The following is a 23,836-nucleotide window of genomic DNA, read 5'->3' as shown; positions in this document are numbered from 1 at the left end:
GATAAAGCATGTGGGAGAATACTGGGGAAGTGCAATTAGCCTACAAAGGAGATTTCTTACAAATCACTTGTGCAACCCGTTCTCTCTTAAGAGTGTTGAACTCTTACACCAAATAGGACTTACAGGGAATATTTAATGTATATAGAGAACGGAGTACAAATTATCAGAGAGATATTGAAGAAACTGAACTGGAACACTCTAAGATATACTGTCAAACGGGGTGATTTTGGGCGGTTTGGTCGTTATTTTGATTGTAACTTTTGTATATATTGTTAGATTAAATTGATTTTTATCTAAGTGGTAGGGTATATGAGTAACAAATAAAATATCCCAGAACCAGAAAGTGTATGTGTAGGTATATTTATCTGAGGCAGTTAAAGTGCCCGGGATTGGGGTGATTTTGGACACATGTTTTTTAAATCTCTGTCCGAAGTTACAGTATATAGAGGGCGAATTCGGACAGTTACTGCTTTTTTTTTAAATTCTACATGCTTTTATTTGATTTTGGTGACATTTTACACATTTTAAGGCAGCCCTTTGTTACGAATAAGTGATATGGAATGATATAATGAATTTTATATATTACAGATAAGTTTTTATTTTGCAAGAATTTAAATAAACCATCTCTCTGTTCACTTCTGCACGAGCTCATTTAATATTTTTGCTTAAGTGAATGGAAAGATTTTCTGACTGTCGTTCGAGGAATAAATATACCAATTCTTCTCCTGGCAAATTATTACGAAATTTCTTCTCCTTTCGGCTAGATTTATCAAGATAGCTTTTAACTAAATATCTAATATCCAATTTAGTGAAGGGAAATCCCCAATGTGCAGCCCTCAAGATACCTTGCTTCAACATTTCTTCTTCTTTACTTAGCACTGGCTGTCCTCACATTTTTTTTCGAATGTGCTTCCTGCACTTTATTTTGTAAGGTTGATTTAGATATACCATACAAATCACATGCTTTTCTGTACGATAATTTACCACTCTGAATATAACCAACAGCTTTATCTAAAAGTTCTGGGTCATAATTACACTGTACTGCAGCACCTCTCCTGCTCCTATACGTTCTTGGCATTGTCCGAAATCACAGTACACAGTTTTACAAAAAGCTCCATTATTTTATAACCTTGCACGAGAAACTTGACAAACTTGTACAGAAATTGTCTCAATACTGTTAGCTACTGAGCGCGCCGACAATTACGGTTTCAATAACTTCCCGCTCGGCGCAACAATAGAAAGTTTCCACTTTACGATAATGCGTGGATCTTTAACACTGAGACCATTCGTCAATTATTCACCTAGGGAAACAACTGACACAAAATAAAAAGTGTGGAAAGCGATAAATGCAATTTTGCGCTTAAAATAACTGGCACACAGATGTTAAAATAAGTAACTCTGTTTCTATGCAATAACACAGAGCAAATAAGCCATACTGTTCGAATTCGCCCCAGTGTCCAGAATCACCCCGTTTACGATACATAAACCATCCCGAGAAAGTTTACTAACAAAGTTACAAGAACCAGCTTTAAATTGTGACTTTAGGAATATACTAAAACTCCCTCAGTATTCCTCACACAGGGACCATGAGAATAAGATTAGAATAATTACTGCACGCACAGAGGCATTGAATCAATCATTATTCCCATGCTTTATATCTGAATTGAATGGAAAGAAACCCTAGTAACTGGTACAATCTGACGTACCCTCTGTCTTGCTCTTTACAGAGGTTTGCAGAGTACAGACGCATGTGTACATAAAAAATGAGAAAGTTTGTGTTATTTAACTTCAAATTAACAATTGTCAGCTTTTTCTCGTTTATTTGTTCTGTGAAACCTTACTACTCGTCAAATTTCACGATTCTAGGTCGACAAAGTGCCCTACACAGTTCCGACGAGTTAGTTTTCAAGCATCAAAATATGTGAGATAAATGGCTGTATATTTTGATAGAAGAGACTCAGAAGCTTGAAAGTTTAACTCTGCCAAAGGACCGTAAAAATCTGAACTCTATTTGTCGACCCGTTCCTGAGAAAAAGGGTTGTTAACAGTTCGTCAAACAGAAAGACGGACGGACAACAAAGCGAGCCTGTACGTGCCCTGTTTTTACAAGGCACAGAATAGTTGTTGTTGTTGTTGTTGTTGTTGTCTTCAGTCCTGAGACTGGTTTGCTGCAGCTCTCCACGCTACTCTATCCTGTGCAAGCTTCTTCATCTCCCAGTACCTACCACAGCCTACATCCTTCTGAATCTGCTTAGTGTATTCATCTCTTGGTCTCCATCAACGATTTTTACCCTCCAGGCTGCCCTCCAATACTAAATTGGTGATCCCTTGATGCCTCAGAGTATGTCCTACCAATCGATCCTTTCTCCTAGTCAAGTTGTGCCAGAAATCTCTCTTCTCTCCATTTCTATTCTATACCACCTCATTAGTTATGTGATCTACCCGTCTAATCTTCAGCATTCTTCTATAGCACCACATTTCGAAAACTTCTATTCTCTTCTTGTCCAAACTATTTATCGTCCACGTTTCACTTCCATACATGGCTACACTCCATACAAATACTTTCAAAAATGACTTCCTGACACTTAAATCAATACTTACTTGATGTTAACAAATTTCTCTTCTTCAGAAACGCTTTCTTTGCCATTGCCAGTCTACATTTTATATCCTCTACTTCGACCATCATCAGTTATTTTCCTCCCCAAGTAGCAAAACTCCTTTACTACTTTAAGTGTCTCATTTCCTTATCTAATTCCCTCAACATCACCCGACTTAATTCGACTACATTCCATTGTCCTCATTTTGCTTTTGTTGATTTTCATCTTATATCCTCCTTTCAAGACATTGTCCATTCCGTTCAACTGCTCTTCCAAGTCCTTTGCTCTGTCTGACAGAATTACAATGTCATCGGCGAACTTCAAAGTTTTTATTTCTTATCCATGGAATTTAATTCCTACTCCTAATTTTTCTTTTGTTTCCTGTACTGCTTGCTCAATATACAGATTGAATAACATCGGGGAGAAGCTACAACCCTGCCTCACTCCCTTCCCAACCACTGCTTCCCTTTCATGTCCCTCGACTCTTATAACTGCCATCTGCTTTTTGTACAAATTCTAAATAGCCTTTCCCTCCTTGTATTTAACCCCTGCCACCTTCAGAATTTGAAAGAGAGTATTCCAGTCAACATTGTCAAAAGCTTTCTCTAAGTAGAAGAGACTTAGAAGTTTAAAAGTTTTACTCTGCCAAAGGACCGTAGAAATCTGAACTTCTTTTGTCGACCCGTTCCTGAGAAAAAGGGTTGGTAAGAGTTGGACAAACAAAGATGGATGGACAACAAAGCGAGCCTGTACGTGTCCCATTTTTACAAAGCACAGAACAGTAAAAACAGAAAATTGAAGGGTACGTATCGAGACGCGGGCCACCACAGGAAACTGTCGGTATGAGGATGGAGCGGTTTAGGTGCCACCGGTTAACCTAAAAAACGAGGAGGCTAACAGGAGTGAGAGGAAGGGAGAGCTGCATCAAAGCGACCTCTCGTGATACGAGCGACAAACCAAAAGGCAAGAAGGATCACAGGAGACACACTCACCTCGATCCGAGTCTTCACTGCCGGACAGGCGGTCCGGATTGTCACCGGGCTCCGCCTGCTTCGACTTCGAGGCCATGATCACGTTCAAGTGTGCGCTCACCATGTGCAGTTTGCGAGTGCTCTGCAGCTTGAACCTGAGACATGTACAGTGAGTGCTGTTACTTTTTATTTGTTTGTTTAATTTGCACAGAGCTACCAAATTTATGGCTCGTACAGGTCGCTCAATTACTACTTAATATATTTATTACACTACAGTCTTTAAGGTACTGCTTCACACCGATCTGCAGCAGAAGGAGTCTCATATAATACAACAGATTTCTGACTTAACATTCTATCAAAGAACATCTTAGTAAGGAACAATGGCTGTTTTATTATTATTATTATTTCTTTCCTTTCTCAGACGTTATGTCTGGTTAAAAATGGAAAGTGACGCGGACCTCGATCGAGCGTGACTTCCTTTTAACTGTACGGTATATGTTGCATTGCATTTAGGAACTTTCGGGTAATGGAACATGTATCAATAATTACAGATTTCTGTAGTTGTATATATACTTTTGGATGTAGCTGTATTACGTTGATGTACTGGTTGATATTGTGTGGTATGACTCCTGTAGTTGATAGTATAATTGGTATAATGTCAACTTTATCCTGATGCCACATGTCCTTGACTTCCTCAGCCAGTTGGATGTATTTTTCAATTTTTTCTCCTGTTTTCTTATGTATACTTGTTGTATTGGGTATGGATATTTCGATTAGTTGTGTTAATTTCTTCGTTTTATGGGTGAGTATGATGTCAGGTTTGTTATGTGGTGTTTTATCCGTTATAATGGTTCTGTTCCAGTATAATTTCAATTCATCATTCTCCAGTACATTTTGTGGTGCATACTTGTATGTGGGAATGTGTTGTTTTATTAGTTTATGTTCTATGGCAAGTTGTTTATGTATTATTTTTTGCTACATTGCCATGTCTTCTGGTGTATTCTGTATTTGCTAATATTGTACATCCGCTTGTGATGTGATCTACTGTTTCTATTTGTTGTTTGCAAAGTCTGCAGTTATCTGTTGTGGTATTGGGATCTTTAATAATATGCTTGCTGTAATATCTGGTGTTTATTGTTTGATACTGTATTGCAATTATGAATCCTTCCGTCTCACTGTATATATTGCCTTTTCTTAGCCACGTGTTGGATGCGTCTGGATCGATGTGTGGCTGTGTTAGATGATACGGGTGCTTGCCATGTAGTGTTTTCTTTTTCCAATTTACTTTCTTCGTTTCTGTTGATGTTATGTGATCTAAAGGGTTGTGGAAGTGGTTATGAAACTGCAGTGGTGTAGCCGATGTATTTATATGAGTGATTGCTTTGTATATTTTGCTAGTTTCTGCTCGTTCTAGAAAGAATTTTCTTAAATTGTCTACCTGTCCATAATGTAGGTTTTTTATGTCAATAAATCCCCTTCCTCTCTGCTTAATGTGAATCTTTGTGTTGCTGAATGCATATGATGTATTCTATATTTGTGGCATTGTGATCGTGTAAGTGTATTGAGTGATTCTAGTTCTGTGTTATTCCATTTTACTACTCCAAATGAATAAGTCATTATTGGTATAGCATAAGTATTTATAGCTTTTGTCTTGTTTCTTGCTGTCAATTCTTATAATAATTATTATTATTATTAAAATTATAATGAGCTTCCAATTATCTGGGTGTGTACATGACGAAGCAAGCTGGTATAATTTTACTTCCCCTCTTGTTTTGCCATCTCATTACTGTTAACATACTTAGATATAATCTAGATTTTCATCAAACAGAAAGGTTGGCCCTCAGTTTTGAAGAATGTATCTCATTACTGTTAACATACTTGGGTATAATCTGCATTTCCATCAGAGAGATAGGTTGGTCCTCAGTTTTAAAGAATATAACACCAGATCTAACTTTGTGCTCATTTTTATGTTTGCAATTGATTTTATAATTTATTTTGACTATTCCTAGTTAGTATCTTCTGTTGTAGGGTGATCTCAGTAATTGTTTCGTAACTTAAATTCTATTGTTGACGTACAACAAATATAATTTCTGTACTAATTATAAACATTTGGAGGAAGAACTAATAGTATTCTTAAATGATCTAGTTGGCTCTATTCGAAAACATGTTAGCAAATGAATTCCAAAGTAATTTTCAGTTTCGTCAAAAGTATTGTTTGCAAAACTACGTGTGTTAATCTCACCATTTAAACAAATAATTTGGCTTAACCCTCGTAGTAGAAGAAACGGTTAAAAAGACAATTTTTCGATGTATTAAGTTAATTTCACGAGTTAAGTTTTAATTGTAATTTTTTTACATTAAACATCAAACAATCTGTAGTTTCAGTGGCTATTATTGTGAGGATATATAAACGCCCAATTTTTGGGCTAGAGACAGTCAGTCTGTGGCCGAGTTTCGGACAAGAAACTGGTGTCCGTTTGAGCAACAAAAATGCATCAACTTAACCAAGAAATTACTGTAACAAAAATAGGCCGTGTTTTAAAACAATGACAGTGTCTGTTAAATTTATTTGAAAGACTGTGAACGGTGTGGTTAGGTTGTTACTGCTCGTAGGATGTTCAACATACACTATTGTAGCAGTATGTGGATGTCTGCCTGCTTATCGGAAGTTAAACAATAGTCCACTGGCCATATAACTGTGCATTATTGGGGGGTTGTAAACAGTGAAAGTAAAGAACTGAGAAACACAACTGTGCACCTGTCGGCTACATTCCTGGAAAGGCACTGCTGTCGATAGTACCTTTACTTCACGAGATAGAGAACCCACACTACATGAAGGCATCGAGGCCAAAAATATAGACGGGTGGTCGATGACAAATAATGTGAAGATCGGCGTAATGCTTTAGTAGACCACAGTGATTGAGGACTGCCTACAAAGAGGAAGAGAACGGTCTCTGCAGGCCACCAAAACCTGCCCAGTTGTGCATTCAGCACCTGATTTATCATAGAACTGTCAGTGGCCCCTGTATCCACCTGAAAACAGGATGTCCTGGTGAGAAATGACAAGTGTGAGAAACAACTTCCAAGTGAAGGGGTCACCTGCTGGTGCTAACAACTGCAGCGCACGTACGGTGTCCCAGTTCAACCCTAGTGTGGAGGTAGAAGGGGTTGTGCAGTTTTGACACACTAAATGGAGGTGTCCCTTTTTGTCACTGTGCATGCAGGAGTCCCAGAGATCTCGAGACGTAGTGCTTTCGCATCGCTCCTGCCACTCGTTAGGACGATATCGTTATAGGCACGAGTCGTCGACAGATGTCACCAGCCGACACGGACCCGAGTTACAGGGCTGCACGTAGTTGTACTTGTAGGCGGCAGAGGTCAGCAGCTGACAAACAGACAGTGCTAGCAGTAGTAGTCAAAACAATGTTGTAAAGTTATGTTTGATTAATATTTAATGTATTTGCATAATTATAATTGTTTTATATGTGTAGTAATTAGCAGTGTGAGTGTTGTACGAGTGAAGAAGAACAGAAGTAAATGTAAATTGTTTTGTTTATTCACAAAGTACCAGTTAAACTATACAGGGGATTTACTATAATTAAGTGTGCAGTCAGTTTACGGTTCTGATAAATTGTGAGTAGAGCACAAATTAATCGGTGATTTCAGAAGGAGTAATTTTATATTTGATACTTTTCTAAATTTATTTATTTAGCAATTGCCACAGAAAGAAATGTTTTACTACGATCGGTCACTGAAGTAAAGCGCAGGTTAGCGCGGGATAATACTGCAACCCGATTTGCTGTTTGCGATGTCAGCCAATCAGAAAAATGCAGGCTCGCACCAATCTGTGCTGGGAACAAAGCCTTTGGTGTGATCTAGGGGGGTCAGGGCTGAGGGTTCGAACTAGTAACATCTCACTGAAAGCAACTCTGATGAAAGTTCTGTAAAATCACAAAAAATGGTTCACATGGCTCTGAGCACTATGGGACTCAACTGCTGAGGTCATTAGTCCCCTAGAACTTAGAACTAGTTAAACCTAACTAACCTAAGGACATCACAAACATCCATGCCCGAGGCAGGATTCGAACCTGCGACCGTAGCGGTCTTGCGGTTCCAGACTGCAGCGCCTTTAACCGCACGGCCACTTCGGCCGGCTGTAAAATCACAGAAAAATGCTAATTACGAGTTCGCAAAGTAGTACAGAGTGTATCGAAGTGAACGGTATAGTGGAAGTGGTGTGGAATTTTGGACGGAATATCAAAATTATTGCTTTTGACTGTCAGTTAAAACCGTGTGGCATGTTGTGCGATCTAGGACTGGAACAGGTATTACGCGTAGAGCAAAGTGCACAACATTTGAGTGAGCATTTTCGTAACTAAACGATCTGCTGAACTCTATTAACTTCGGTAACAGGCGTAAATACCGTAAACTGGCTATGTGTGTGATTGTGGTGTGCATGTGAACTTTACATTGTGTTGCCACTTAGTACGGATTTGGCAGTATTAACTGCGATCTTTATCGTAAAAATACTCCTGAAAATTTAAATTGCCAAGTTAAAACTTTTATTTCAGTAGCTAGCCACATCCCATTTACCAGAAAATTCTATGTATGTTGCGAATTGCAATAGACAGTAGTGGTCTAGTACTTTCTACTACAGCTTTTAGCTAGACAAGTGAACATTGCCGGATACTGGCAGGGCGGTAAAAAGTAACGTGCCACACCGCAATCTGGATTGTCTGCTCGGTCAGTGAGCAGAAAAACACTGTTCAGACATAATCACAGGTGCCGGAACGAAGATGAAGAATGCAAGAGAAGAGAAGAGAAGGCGGTGAAATGACGTCGGCCAATAGCACGCCGATCAGGACGTCACCACGATAGGAGCAGCATCTAGCTGAACTGAATACAAGTGCTGCTCCTGCCAGCCTCTGCCGGACATTAGTGGACAGTACTCGCAGAGCATCAGCGCGGCCTAGAAGAGAGTGCCACGAGAACAGTTACCAGTGATCCATATCCACTGCTTGTTTGGACACTGCCTATAGGGGAGAACATTTCTGTTAGCATGTCGCCCATCACTTGTGACACCCTCATTATTTCAAAGTGAAGTATTGTCAATCTGCTTTATCGAAATAAAACTACCGATGTCATTTGCTCGAATTGTCGTACAGCATTCCGAGAATGCAGCATTCTTTAGGCACCCTATACGGGACGAATGGGGAAGACCCCACATCTGGTGACTAAGACTCGACAAACACTGCAGGCACGGAGGAAGTGTCTCCCACGACTGTCAACGAGGGACGACCGGAGGCCGAGACACTGAAGACACGTCACTCGACGGCGAAAAGGGAAGGAAGACTCCGTTTAACGTCCCGTCACCATCAGTGTCTTAGGAGGCAGAGCACGAGCTCGGATCGTATCAGGGACAGGGAAGGAAATCGACTGGGCCCTTTCAAAGGAACCGTTCCGGTATTTACCTGGAGCAATTTACGGAACTCACTGGAAACCTAAAATAGGGTGGCAGGACAGGGGTTCGAACCGTCATCCTTCCCAAATGCGGGTCCAGTGTGCTAACCACTGCGCCACCTCACTCTGTGGACAGTGACGAATCACAACGGTTTTGCAACCTGGGGATCGCTATTGTCTGATGTGGGGGGTTGGAACATGTGCCCCGACTCGTGGCCTCGCCACGAGTTCTCCATTAGCAGCTTGCGCAATTCTGATCCGGTAGGTGACACGCGAGATTTTTTCCGACGAGTTATCCAGTTTCGACACCGCTGTGGGGACCTCCGAATCGAGTGCCGGCTGCATCGCGACGTCACACATCTGGAGAGCACGGACGAAGACTCACAGTCTCGATTGGCGCGAGTGAAATTGGATTTGCGTCTGAGAAATCTCAAGTCGGCGACCCAGGAGGGGTACGACTGCCCGGGCTTTTTACAGTGCTCGTGAGGCTCGAGCCTGGAGGCCTTCGTGCGATACCTCTGGGAATAATAATTAATGTAGTGTAATGTCGATTATTTGTGAGAATGACCCACTGAGCACACTCGTGCTGGTGAAATGTGGTCATGTCTTATGAATATTTCATAAAATGGAAAAAATCCACTGTGCACATCCCAACCTCTCTGTAGATGTTGCATATGCTGTATCGTAACAAAGCAGAGGCGAGGTGCGACACAGACGTTTATACTTCGTCGGTGTCCCTCTAACCTTTTGTGAACACCTCAGAGAAAACAGACATACTAGAATGTAAATGCTTAAAATAAATGAAGAGTGTAAGTCTCAGATCTTAATTCGAGTTCGATGTCGTCGTATGTACTGATCGGTGTGTGTAAGATTATGAGTTACTGATATTTGGATCTGTCTTCAGAATGATTGTAAATAGTTGAAACCGTACAGATGGTTATCATTTAAGACGTGTTCATCATTAAGTATCTGGAAGCAGAGAAACACTGGAGACGAAGACAAGAAGAATAAGTTCACACACGGGCACAGTACAGACTCTAAGACCACAAGAACAAAAACTGAAAGGTGAGCATTTGGAAAGGAGAACAATCAAAGGTAATTTAGATTACATAAACACTGACAGTTCCACCACACAGTGTCCCCTGTTCGTGGTGTTACAGCTGAATCGCCGCAAACACAAGGGATGAAATGTGACACTGGTCAATAGAATGCGTATCTCTCAAAAGGAGAATGCGACACAGTCGGACAGATGTGCTAATTATATTGGAGCAGTGAAAAGTGGCTAACGATGTCCACGAGAGAAACAATGATCACTGTAATGAATCAACTGTGATTAGAAACGCCATCATATGTTGCTTCATTTGGTGCAAAGAAGTGTCCTAGTTCTCCATTGTGACAATGAAAGTGGAAACAACATTGAAAGGTGGGGGTACCGAGGTCTGCAGTAAAGTGGCCCGATGCATTCAGAGTTTGTCTGCTCGAGGCTGAAGCAATTTTTTAGCTGCTGCCGTCAGATTAGCTACTGCTGTTGCTCCAGCAGGTAAACAAATTTAGCATCCATCGAGAAATTTCCTTTCTCCTCATTTGCCAGTGCTGTTTCCACAAGTAACCAGATATTGGCACACGCATCATCAGAATCCGTAGGAGAAACAGGTGAAGCCCCCAGGCAGTAGGGCTGTGTACGAAAGAGAACACGATACCGAACGGTAGTCTAGCAAAACGAGGCTGACCGATGGTGAACGAGACACAGAGATGGAGGACCCTGAAGTAACCTTTCAACAGCAAGGTGCACAGCAAAACTCTTCACCACAGCAATGTCGACAGGCCGATAAGAGACAATCGAGTGCCAAGTGAGGTCATTATCGAATAGTCCGTAGCGCTTCGCTGATAGTAACCGACAATACTGGATGTGATTAAAGAACTTGCCGATCATTCGCCGGGTAGCTGTTTTTGTACCAGCCGCACGAAATGCTACTGGCCAATGTATTGATGTGGTGACACGGGTGGCTTACTCGCTAAGTGAGTGCGGCCCTGCAGCGACACTTTGCTCTCTAACAGCCATCTAGGTCCATTTCCTCTGGTAGGCATTCAATCTCCGCGTAGTCTGATACCAGATATTGGATTATCCTTCTTTGTCAGTTACCTGTGCAGTCTTTGGCCCATATTAAACCACATAATCTGAAGCTAATTGTATATATTTAAGCCTCAGGTGTATGTTGTTTGACACGAGGCTGAAATTTAAAACAAATAAATAAAAATGGTATCGAAAAGATTTTTGTGTTTAATGAGTTCCCATAGCAAAATCAAACAACATCGTAGCACATTAAATGAAAACAAACCACTGTCGCTAAGTGCCTGCTGCCCAAGAAATTGTGTGCCAGGGGACCTATTCTATGTCTTTCATAGTGATGTCATTTTCGGTTCTTTATCCGAATTTCCTATTCAGTACGTTTCTGAGACCTGTTACCAAATGGTCCTCCCTCCGATTTTTCGACAGCTGTACTGAAAGATTTTGGATTTCGGTATGGCCCTGTCGTTCAGTTAGCTATGGTTTATTTACACCTATAATTTGTTACTTTCAGTACTTATGCCCAAGTCGAGAAGTGGCGTCAAATCGAAAGACTTGCACCAGGCGAGCGGTCTACCCGACAGGAGGCCCTCGTCACACGCCATTACATTATTATTACTTTAAACATATTGAGTCTTTTAGCTTTGGATTTAATGATTGTGTTGCTAAACAATCATCACAGGACGTGTCCCATCATAATATACTATTTTCCTTTGGTTAGGTTTGGTTGTTACGGTGAATGATAAAAAAAAAATAATAACAAAATAAAAAATAAATAAATAAATAAAAAAAATTTTGGTCAATATTCTCTCAAAATACCTGTTATTTTGTGCAATTACGTATATTACACGAGTGTTAGCTGCAATTACTAGTGACTTCGTGTACTTTTTTCCACAAATGGTTTACTTATCAAAATGCATTTAAAACTTTTTAAGTAACAATGCAAAGGAATTTTGTGAAATCTGATCAGAGGAAATCTTCCAAAATTTCATGCATTTATGGCTTACGCCCGCATCATTTGGCAATGAAGTCAGTCTGCGTCTCTCATGAAAGAAATTACATTAAAAAAAAGTGCCAACAGCATGCAAGTTGTTGTAGCAAAGTTGGTAAGGCGACGAACTGCCATCACAAAGGATGTACGTTCATATACTGCTGGATGCGACAATATTTTTTTTTCCTCTTCATGTTTGCAACACATTCTGTGACTTCATTAATCATCATAGTTAACCATTTCCCCAAAATATTCATTCTAATTTACATGTAAGAGCGTGCTTTATCAGTAATGACTATCTCTGATTTCGTGACTTCCACATGTTTAAGAAATGAAAGATGAAATAATTGCGTGAAACAACTGACAGTGACATTTATACTTTTTCTTGTCACAAATAATTCACCATTTTTTTCAGAATACGTAGCGATTTTCGAGAGTGTGGTCAGACAGGAATCTAACAGAACAAAGTAAATTACTGCGAATGAAACTAGCAGCGGTCATCATTATACTTTAACTTGTCACAAATATTTATCTGCGATTGAATCCTTAACAACAATAGACACAAATGAAAGGTCCCTGCCACAATATTTTCAGATTATATCAACATATATGAAACATTTTGATTCATCAGATGCATATTATAAATTACAACGAACTTCTCCACCTGCACTCGCCACACGCTCTCGAAAAGGCATTTTTTTTAAATTTTGGTTTTATGAACCAAATTGTTGATGTATCATATGGGGAAGTAGACTGCTTCATCATTTGGATCTCTAGGAGCGAGCTACAACCACATTCTATGCATTTCTTATTCTTCGACACTCTCTTAAATAATTTTCTGGGTTCGTGGAGATGAGTTCTGTCCATGGAAGTAACTGAAGGCAGTTTATTGCCATAAAGCATTTCGCTTCTTTTATTTGTGAAGCATCAGCACGAATAAAGAAAGCGAAACGTGTATGGCAATAAACAAACTGCAACTTCCTGGCAGATTAAAACTTTATGCCGGACCAAGACTCGAACTCGGGACCTTTGCCTTTCACGGGCAAGTGCTCTACCAACTGAGCTACCCAAGCGCAACTCACACCCCGTCCTCACAGCTTTACATCTGCCAGCATCTCGTCTCCTACCTTCCAAACTTTACAGAAGCTCTCCTGCGAACCTTGCAGAACTAGCACTCCTGAAAGAAAGGATATTGCGGAGACATGGCTTAGCCACAGCCTGGGGGATGTTTCCAGAATGAGATTTTCACTCTGCAACGGAGTGTGCGCTGATATGAAACTTCCTGGCAGATTAAAACTGTGTGCCCGACCAAGACTCGAACTCGGGACCTTTGCCTTTCGCGGGCAAGTGCTCTACCAACTGAGCTACCGAAGCACGACTCACGCCCGGTACTCACAGCTTTACTTCTGCCAATACGTCGTCTCCTACCTTCCAAACTTTACAGAAGCTCTCCTGCGAATCTTGCAGAACTAGCACTCCTGAAAGAAAGGATATTGCGGAGACATGGCTTAGCCACAGCCTGGGGGACGTTTCCAGAATGAGATTTTCACTCTGCAGCGGAGTGTGCGCTGATATGAAACTTCCTGGCAGATTAAAACTGTGTGCCCGACCGAGACTCGAACTCGGGACCTTTGCCTATCGCAGGCAAGTGCTCTACCCCCAGGCAAGACGTTACAGTTATCTTTTAGTGCTGAAACTGAAAGTTTTACATCTCACATTTGCTCGCAGAGTTCAGCTTTAATCACCGTGAACAAAATGAGTGTGATTAAAAGCTCTGTCACAGGTTGTCGACTGCCGTTTTCTCAGATACATTGCACATCACGAGACTGACCTCCTCCGTGCCAACCAAAACGGATTCTGGAAACATCGGTCGTGTGAAACCCAACTCTCACTTTTCTCACATGGCATACTGAAAGCTTTGGACTGAGGCAACCAGGTAGATGCAGTGTTTCTTGATTTCCAAAAAGCACTGGCTCTCTACCACACCTAAGCTTATTGTCAAAAGTATGATCACGTGTGGTACCAAGAGAAATAAATGACGGGATTAAGGACTTTTTGGCAGGGAGGATGCAACATGTAATATTGGACGGAGAGTTGTCATCATCATATGTAGAAGTAACTTTGGGTGTGCCACAGGGAAGTGTGTTGGGGACCTTGCTGTTCCTATTGTGTATTAATGACCTTGCAGACAATATTAATACTAACCTCAGAGTTTTCACAGAAAATGCAGTTATCTGTAATAAAGTACTGTCTGAAAGAAGCTGCATATATATTCAAACAAGGGAAAATCCAAGATGGAATGTAACAATGTTATGAGAAGGAAAGTTGCTACTTACCATATAGTGGAGATGCCGAGTCGCAGATAGGAAGGAAAACAGAGAGAGAGAGAGAGAGAGAGAGAGAGAGAGAGAGAGAGAGAGAGAGAGAAATAAAAAATATAAATAAAATAAATATTTTTTGTATTTATTTAATTTTATTTCTTTCTCCCTATTTCTGCTACCTCCCCCTCCCCCCCACACCTCTCCCCTGTCCGCACTTCACTGTCCGCCATCCCCACCATACTATCTCTCCCCTTCCCCGCTCCAGCCTCCTCCTTTCCCCCACCCAGTTGCCACTCCCATCACACACTGGTACTGCTGCTGGCAGTGCGGTTTCAGTTGCCTGAGACTGCAGCCATGTGTGTGTGTGTGTGTGTGTGTGTGTGTGTGTGTGTGTGTGTGTGTGTGTGTGTTTGTGTTGACAAAGGCCATTGGCTGAAAGCTTCGGGTATGAAAATCTTTTTGTTGTACGTATCTGTGACTCAGCATCTGGTGCATAAATATTCAGTCAGATCTTGATAAGATTTGGAAGTGGTGCAATGATTGGCAAATTGCTTTAAATGTTTGGAAACATAATACCGTGCACTCCAAAAAAATGAAGAAACATAGTATCCTATGACTATAACATCAATGAATCCCTGTTGGAATCAGCCATCTTGTACAAATATTAGGGTCTAACACTTTGTAGGGATGAGAAAAAGATGGTCACACAGGCTCAATTGTCGGTAAAGTAGGTGGTAGACTTTGGTTTATTGTTAGAATACTGGGGAATGTACATCAGTCTACAAAGGAGACTGCTTACAAATCATTCACTCAACCAGTTCTAGAATATTGCACGAGTGTGTGGGACCCTTACCGAACAGATCTAACAGGAGATATTGAATGTATACAGAGAGCACCACAGGCTCGTTTGGTCAGTGGGAGAGGGTCACAGGCATACCGGAGGAAGACGCTTTAAGTCAGACGTAAACTACCCTGAGAAAGTCTACTAACAAAAGTTTCAAGAACTGGCTCTAAATGACGATTTCAGGGATATACTAAAACCCCCCTACGTACCCCTCACAGAGGGATCACGAGGATACGATTAGAATAATTACAGCATTCTCAGAGGCATTCAAACAACCATTCTTCCCACACTCTGTACGTGAATGGAATGGGAAGAAACCTTAATAATTGGTACAATGGGACATACCCTCTGCCACTCACTTCACGGGGATATGCAGAGTATAGCTGGAGATGTAGATTGTGGTTAGGTTAGGAACGAATGTACATTCAGGGCTACAAGACACGTCATCGGGCACGTAAAATCGGCTGCAGTCAGAAAATATCGCATTCCCACTTGAAATATGGTATCCCGGCTGATACACAGAAGTTGAAATATGCTCACTATTTTTTATTTACTTAAATTTGCCATATTTCGTGACAGTACCTTTTCCGTTAGAAGTTTACAAGGCGATATTAGTCTTGGCTTCAGTTGTCTAAGTACGATTCCACAATGCATCTTTGTCGGCTGCAGAAATGACCTGGTTCAACGTGTTTGCCTCATTTTGGTGTTTCAAATACCATTTCTTCAAATGTAGTTTCTTCTTATAGTTTATATAAAAAAAATAGTAACATAATTCAAAATCATTTATGACGGCGACCTTCACATTCTTCTTCCGTCAACACACACCAAGAGTTAACTGCCGACTGACTATAGTCAAAGACGACTCCAGCGTCAAAGATGTTTTACACAACACACAAGCTTCCACTTGTAATCAGTCTCTTTGCTATTCTTCAATACATTTACTAATAGTAATCAATATGCTTTCACTCTCAAAAATATAAGTAAATTAACATATAATAAGGCAAATTATAATAAATTCTGACAAAAAATATAAGAAAACATTTACAATTTGGTATCGACAAATTTGGTAAAAAAAATAACACATTTCCCAGATCCATTACACACTGTACCCGAAGACAGCCACATCAAACACTGCTCCACATTACACAAAGAGCATTTCAAAACTTGTGAAATAAACCTCTGCGTTTGTGTGTGACCTTTAACCGAACGGCAGGCGACGTGGCGACACTGTAGCGCCACGCGACAGGTGTCGACTGTTCAGTAATTTTGATCAGTGCACAGGTACCCGATAAGCGATCCACAAAGTGTGCAGCCCGCCCACTCACCAGCGATGGCAGTAGAAGCAGGCGTAGTGGTGCAAGTGAGACTTGCGCGCGGTGCCCTCGGTCGTGCCCACCCGCTTCGAACTCAGCTCCCGCATCACCTGCTTGGCCAGCTCCGTGTTGTACACGGGTCGCGGGCGACGTGCCGACGACGGAGCGGACGCCGACGTGGGTGCGGGTCTCAGTGCCGCCTGCTTCTGCGGCCGGTTCAGCGGCGGTCGACCGAGGCGGGGCGAACCACTGCAATCACGATTCCACCCGTGGCTCCGTGTTATAGCTCACACTTACGCAGAAAATACCAATACATCTACATTCAGTTCCTATGTACCAACTTACACTCTTTTAAAAAAAGCCGCTATTTAGTTTCATGTTTTGGGGTGGGGTTGGGTTGGTTGGTTGGTTGTGTGGGGTTTAAGGGACCAAACAGCAAGGTCATCAGTCCCTTGTTTCAAATGTGGTCCATTACGCTAGTGTGACATCTCAGGAAAGTCAGAACAATAAAAGGGAAAAGGCTAAAAACGTAAAGGGCAGTCGTGTTGCCAATGGTAAAAACAAAATGAGGGAAGTCAGCAAGAGAACGAACCCAACGCTACGCTGAAGCAGCATAGGCAAGACCACCTGTGACTTAAAAGGTGCAACCGCTAGAATGTAGAAGTACGTATGGGAAAAAGGAGACTAACCAATCCTTTAAAAAAAAAAAAAAAAAAAAAAAAAAAAAAAAAAAAAAAAAAAAAAAAAAACCAACAACAACAACAACAACAAAAAACGAGGTAAAAACAGAGTAAAAGGGGAAGAAAAGAGGATTTCGGTCAGGGAGGTGAATCGGGAATCTCCGAACACTGCTTACAGTGGGAGACACCCAAACACTCTCCGCCCTGCCTCAACACCAGAGACAGATTAAAAACCTTAAAACTGAGAATAAAAACCACTTTCCCGGAGGAAACCGAGAACCAGACAGACCATCCAGGAATCGTCAGCCAACATCAAAGGTAAAGTGTTGGGGAGCCTATACTTAGCACGCAGAGCCAAAAGAAGGGCGCATTCAACCAAAATGTGGGCTACCGACTGGAAGGCTCCACAACCACATAGTGGGGGTGGCTCATCACGCAAAAGAAAACCGTGGGTCAGCCTGGTATGGCCAATGCGGAGACGACACAGTGTGGTCGAGTCCCTTCGGGAGGGGCGAAAGGAAGAACGCAATGGGCCCGGTGTCACCTTAATCGCACGAAGTTTATTAGACAGGGGAGTAGCCTCCCAAGAAGTGGCCCACGACTGTGCGAAGTGGGATTTGATGTGAAGCAGAAAATCCGCTGCAGGAGGGGTTACAGAAAACGGGGGATAAGTGACTGCTCCCCCAGCCAAACGATCAGCGAGCTCATTACCCGGGATACCCACACGGCCAGGGACCCAAAGGAAGTCAACGGAACAAGCAGCACGGTGAATATCAGCGAGATGGTCACGGATGACAGAGACCGAGGGATGGCGCGAAAAACACCGGTCAATAGCCGGAAGGCCACTCGTCGGGTCCGTACATAACAAAACGCGGTTGTGTTGGGACTGTTTAATAAAGGTAAGGGCCTGGGAAATTGCCATCAATTCCGCAGTAAACACCCCACATGTAGGTGGCAGCAGATGATTTTCCGTTCCCACAGAGGACGTGAAGGCATACCCCACATGATCAGCAGATTTAGAGCCGTCAGTGTAAAAAACAACAGCGTCCCGAAACTCCCATAAAATTTGGCGAAAAAAGGAACGGAACACCACCGGGGGGACGGAATCTTTCGGATCTCGGCGGAGATCCATCCGAATTCGAGGCCGAGGAACTAACCAAGGAGGGGTGGAGGGGAGGGAGCAAGGAAGACAGGACAAAGAAGGAAGCTGAAAATCATGGCAAAGAGACGCAAGGCGCAGCCCAACTGGTAAACCCGCCCAAGGGCGCGAGTCGGGTGGGCGACGTCCAGGGTCTTGGAACAGGATAGAATAGGAAGGATGAGTGGGAGAGGAACGGATAGTGAGTGCATAAGACACCAGAAGCTAAGACCGCCGAACAGAAACGGGGGAGGGGGGGGAATCCCAGCTTCAACCAGGAGACTATCAACAGGGCTAGTAGGGAAGGCACCGGTGGCTAAACGGATACCACGATGGTGGACTGGATCCAGCACGTGCAGTGTGGAAGGAGCAGCTGAACCATAAACTTGACAACCATAGTCCAAGCGAGACAGAACTAGAGCACGATAAAGACGGAGGACGACGGAACGGTCCGCACCCCAAGAGGAGTGGGCAAGGAAGCGAAGGACATTGAGTTTACGGAAATATCCTACCTTCAGGAGTCTGATATGGGGCAGCCAAGTGAGCTTGTTGTCAAAAAGAAGACCCAGGAAACGAAACTGTGGGACCACAGGCAATCGTTGGGCAGCGAGATAGAGCTCTGGATCAGGGTGGATCGTAGTACGGCGACAGAAGTGGACCACTCGCGATTTTAAAGGAGAGAATTGAAACCCGTGGGAGTGGGTCCATGTAGACGCACGCCATATAGCTCCCTGGAGCTGCCGTTCTGCAGATGCCATCGAAGAGGAACTAACCCAAATGCAGAAATCATCCACATACAGGGCAGGGGCGACCAAAGGACCGACAAAGGCCACAAGTCCGTCGATAGCAATGAGGAAAAGAAGGACACTCGAGACAGAACCCTGTGGGATGCCCGACTCCTGGGTCCGTGGAGAACTTAAAGCAGTACCAACTCGAACCCTGAATGACCGACAGAACAGGAACTGGTGGATAAAAATCGGGAGTGGGCCCCGAAGACCCCACTGATGAAGGGTAAGTAAGATGTGATGGCGCCAGGTCGTGTCATAGGCCTTGCGAAGGTCAAAAAACACTGCAACCAAATGGCGGCGCTGGGAAAAAGCCTGCCGAACTGCGGATTCCGAGCGAAGTAAATGATCGATGGAAGACCGTCTCTCTCGAAAGCCACACTGGTAAGGCGACAATAGATCCCGAGACTCGAGGACCCAATTGAGCCGATGGGCTACCATCCGTTCAAGTAACTTACAAACAACATCGGTCAAACTAATTGGCCAATAGCTGTCAACAGGTAGGGGGTTCTTACCAGGCTTAAGGACAGGAACCACAACGCTATCCCTCCACTGAGAAGGGAAGTCACCCTGGAGCCAGATACGGTTAAACACCCGAAGAAGATATTGCCGTTGTGGAGCACTGAGACGTTGAAGCAGTTGGTTATGAATGGAATCTGGGCCAGGGGCCGTATCATGAGAAGAAGATAGAGCAGAAAGAAATTCCCATTCAGTAAAAGGTTCGTTGTAAGATTCTGACTCACAAGGGGTGAAACATAAGGTAGAAGCTTCAGCCAGCTGTTTTTGATGAAGGAAAGCAGCTGGATAAGAGACTGACGCTGACGCCACTGCAAAATGGATCGCAAGATGTTCTGCGAGAACTAACGGGTCTGTACAAATGCCATCTGGGAGTTGAAGGCCTGGCAGGGTGGACTGCCGATGGCAACCTTGGAGAGAACGAAGTGTAGCCCATACCCGTGACAGAGGGACAGTAGAACCGAGGGAAGAAATGAATCGTTCCAAACATATCCGCTTACCCTGTTTGATTAAATAACGGGCTTTAGCACGGAGGCGTTTAAAGGTAGTAAGGCTGGCTACGGACGGGTGCCTCTTAAAGTGTTGCAAAGCTCGACGGCGATCACGGATGGCAATGGAAATAGCCGTACTCCACCACGGGACTTGCCGGCGACGAAATGGTCCAGACGACCGCGGGACAGCAAGGCTAGCAGCGCGAACGATCGCGTCAGACATGTCACGTAGGACGTCATCAATACAACCCGACAAAGAGGGAGAAAACACGGCCCGTGCAGTGTATAGAGGCCAAACAGCGCGTCGGAAAGACCGACGAGGTAACCTGTCCATCGGGGAGCGGGAAGGGAGAGAGAGAATCGACGGGAAATGGTCGCTATCACAAAGGTCGTGTGGCGAACAGTGTAATGAAGGGAGGAGAGAGGGAGAAGAAAGAGAAAGATCGATGGCAGAAAAGGTACCGTGACCGGCACTGAAATGAGTAGGGGAGCCATCATTAAGAAGGCACAAGTCGTGGTCTGCAATAAACTGGTCTATAAGAAGACCTCGTCTAGATGGAAAGGCACTGCCCCACAAAGGATGATGAGCATTAAAATCCCCAAGGAGGAGAAAGGGAGGAGGAAGTTGCTGATGAAGGGCAGTTAAGGCAGCAGGTGTAAGAGTCCTGTCAGGAGGGAGATAAAGATTGCAAACCGCGACCTCAGAGTCCAGGTGGACCCTAACAGCAACCGCTTCCAATGTAGTTTGGAGAGGAATCCACGTGCTAGCAATGTCTGTAGGGACCAACGTACAAACGCCACCAGAAGCCCGCAGGGGTCCGACCCGATTTCGAAAGAAAACACGGAACCCATGGAGGGTCGGTGAGTGAGCATCAGTAAATTGAGATTCCTGGAGAACCACACAAGCTGCAGAGTAGGACGAAAGAAGGGATTTCAATTCCGGAAGGTGACGATAGTATCCATTATAATTCCACTGGAGAACCACAGAACGATGGTTTAAATGAGGGCTGAACACGCCAAAGCCAGTCATACTGCCAGATCCCCACCCGTCACCGACAAGGAGGGGGCGACATCCGTGAACGACAGGTCAGAATCCGGTTGTGAAGCCGGGGATGGGACCTCCGGTGACACCAGAGGCTCTTTGTCCCGGGACTTACGTTTCTTCTTCTTTTCAGGCTGAGATCGAGGAGGGCTGTGTGGCATAAAGGAGCCAGCTGCAGCAAGATCAGGAACAGAAAGAGACCGGGCGACCTGGGGCCGACTGACCGCGTCTCACGCGGTCGTCGCGCGGCAGCAGATCTTCGGCCTGGAAGGTGCCGGGAAGGGGCATCCCGGGAGAGGCGCCCTGGACCGGCAGACGCCGAAGGAGTGGGACACTTCTCTGGCTGGGGAGGGGGAGCAGCGCCCAACGAGAAGGTGTGGGAGCTGCACGGGAGGGGGGGAGGAGAGGGATCCGGGATGGGGGTAAGGAAGGGAGAGGAAGGGGTGAAGATGTAACCAAAGCGTAACTAGATGACATGGACACAGGGTGAAGACGTGTATACTTCTTACAAGGCTGTGTGTAGGCTAAACGATTGAGGGACTTCTACTCCAGTATCTTCTTTTCCTTCTTTTATACTGGGCAATCTGGTGAACGTCGAGAATGACTACCATGACAATTTACACACACAGGAGGGGGAACACAGGGACTCCCCCATGGAGTGGACGTCCACAGTCACCACAGAGAGGGGCCTGTGAACAGTGGGAAGACGTATGCCCAAAACGCAAGCACTTAAAACACCTCATAGGAGGTGGGATGTACGGCTTCACATCACATCGATAGACCGTAATCTTTACTTTCTCAGGGAGGGTATCCCCTTCAAAGGCCAGGATACAGGCACCAGTATCAATGCAATAGTCCTCAGGACCCTTCTGAACACGCCGAACAAAGTGAACACCCCGCCGTCCGAGATTATCCCGAAGTTCCTCATGAGTTTTAAGGATGAGGTCCCTGTGAAAAATCACACCTTGTACCATATTTAGAGACTGGTGGGGGGTAATGGACACAGGAATTGTGCCAAGATGGGTACAGGCACGAAGGGCCGCAGACTGGGCAGCCGAAGCAGTTTTTATCAGCAACGAACCAGACCGCATCTCGCTCGGGGAGTCCACTTCGTCAAACTTGTCTTCAATGTGTTGCACAAAGAATAAAGGTTTGGTATTGGTGAAAGTATCTCCATCAGTCCTGGCACAAACTAGATAATGTGGGAAAGGTTTTGCCCCTAGACGACGGGCCCGACCCTCTTCCCAGGGGGTAGCCACGGAAGGGAAGGTCGAAGGGGCAAGAGGAGCAGCACTCGAAGAATCAGTTCCACGCAGAGAGACAGCAGCAGTAGAATGGCCAGAGTTCTGGACCCGTATGCGTTTTATGTGCATAGCGTCCACCCCGATACCACCCACTCCGACCAGGGGCTCTCCTCACGGGCGCCACCCAGCCACAGCGAGGGCCGTCTGGCACGGCGGCCATTGCTGGGAGTTCCGATGCTCCGGGAAGACGAGCAACCACTCCGAGGCATGTGTGAGGAGGTCACAGCTCAGGTATCAGAGGTGTGATCCCTGTGTGTTCAGGGGGCTCAACCAAAAGGGTACATAGCGACCCCACCACACGGGCTGGCTACCGTGCTGGCCACGCACCCTAGCATCGGACGACGACGTGAAAGAAGAGGTGGAATGTACTAGGAGGGCGCACGTCGGAGACACTAGGTAAGGTGCTCTTCCCCAAATGGCTCACACAACGGAGGAGAAATTTTGTAATGGACGTCAAACCCGAGAGGGGGACCAGGGAAAGACAAAAGGAGGAGGTGATAACGCAACAAGGCCAAATTGTAAAACCAACAGAACCAGGAGGATAGTGGGGGCCAACATAAGCAAGGACACCGAGAGAGGGAGAAGAGAGGGCGAGTGGGAAGGAGCAAGGAGGGGAAAGGAGGGGAAGGGAAGGAAATGCAGCCTTGGAGAAAAAGAAGGCTGCAATAGCTCGGGGCCCCGTGCTCGCCACGCACGTATCCACAAAAGAGTTGGGGGGGGGGGCTGGTGTAGGAAGTCTCAATGCGACCACCTCACCTGAACAGAGTTTTTGTCTTAAGAACCATTTCTTCGCGAATCTAGCACATTCTCTTACTAAATTAATGAAACAATACTTTCGTATTCATCAGACAGTGCCACAGTTACTTCAACAGGATGTGCACATCGACAAGTAAAACATTATTACCAGCTTTCTCCCTGGTACCCCAGGTAAAGCACATTTCCTCCATGTTAAGTGACAATGTACTTTCCCTGAGAGAAATTATCAGTCCTTTGAATGGTAAAGGTATTATACACTGGCACAGAAGTTCCCAAATCTTTAGGAAATGAAACTCAGCAAAAATCAATACATTTTGGAAGTATCTTTGCAGTGGGGCAGTGTTTAGAATGCATATTTTCGAATTACATAAGTATAAGCACAAATACCACCAAATTCAGCACGGTGGCTTCCGAAACACTGAAACTGAGTTTACGGTGCACTTTTGTCAGCCGTTCGTAGATAATGTAGGTGTGATCTCTCAAGTCAATGACAGTACACATTGCACAGGGCACGTGATGTAGTCGCCAAGTAGCACGAACACACAAACAGGAAATGTTA

The 23,836-nt window shown here is 44.2% G+C and overlaps 1 protein-coding gene across 1 annotated transcript in view; it reads right to left on the bottom strand.

Moving 5' to 3' along the window:
- LOC126108839 (uncharacterized) overlaps positions 1–23,836 on the bottom strand; it is a 220,226-nt gene that overhangs the window by 156,523 nt on the left and 39,867 nt on the right. Inside the window, exons 4-5 of the mRNA XM_049914202.1 lie at positions 16,578–16,814; positions 3,590–3,723 (exon numbers count right to left, since the gene is read on the bottom strand). Coding sequence (XP_049770159.1) covers positions 3,590–3,723; positions 16,578–16,814 — 371 coding nt within the window. The remainder of the gene's footprint in view (positions 1–3,589; positions 3,724–16,577; positions 16,815–23,836) is intronic.

The sequence above is a fragment of the Schistocerca cancellata genome, chromosome 11 (genome assembly GCF_023864275.1).
Source record: "Schistocerca cancellata isolate TAMUIC-IGC-003103 chromosome 11, iqSchCanc2.1, whole genome shotgun sequence".
NCBI lineage: Eukaryota > Metazoa > Arthropoda > Insecta > Orthoptera > Acrididae > Schistocerca > Schistocerca cancellata.
This window is presented reverse-complemented; position numbering and strand designations above follow the sequence as displayed.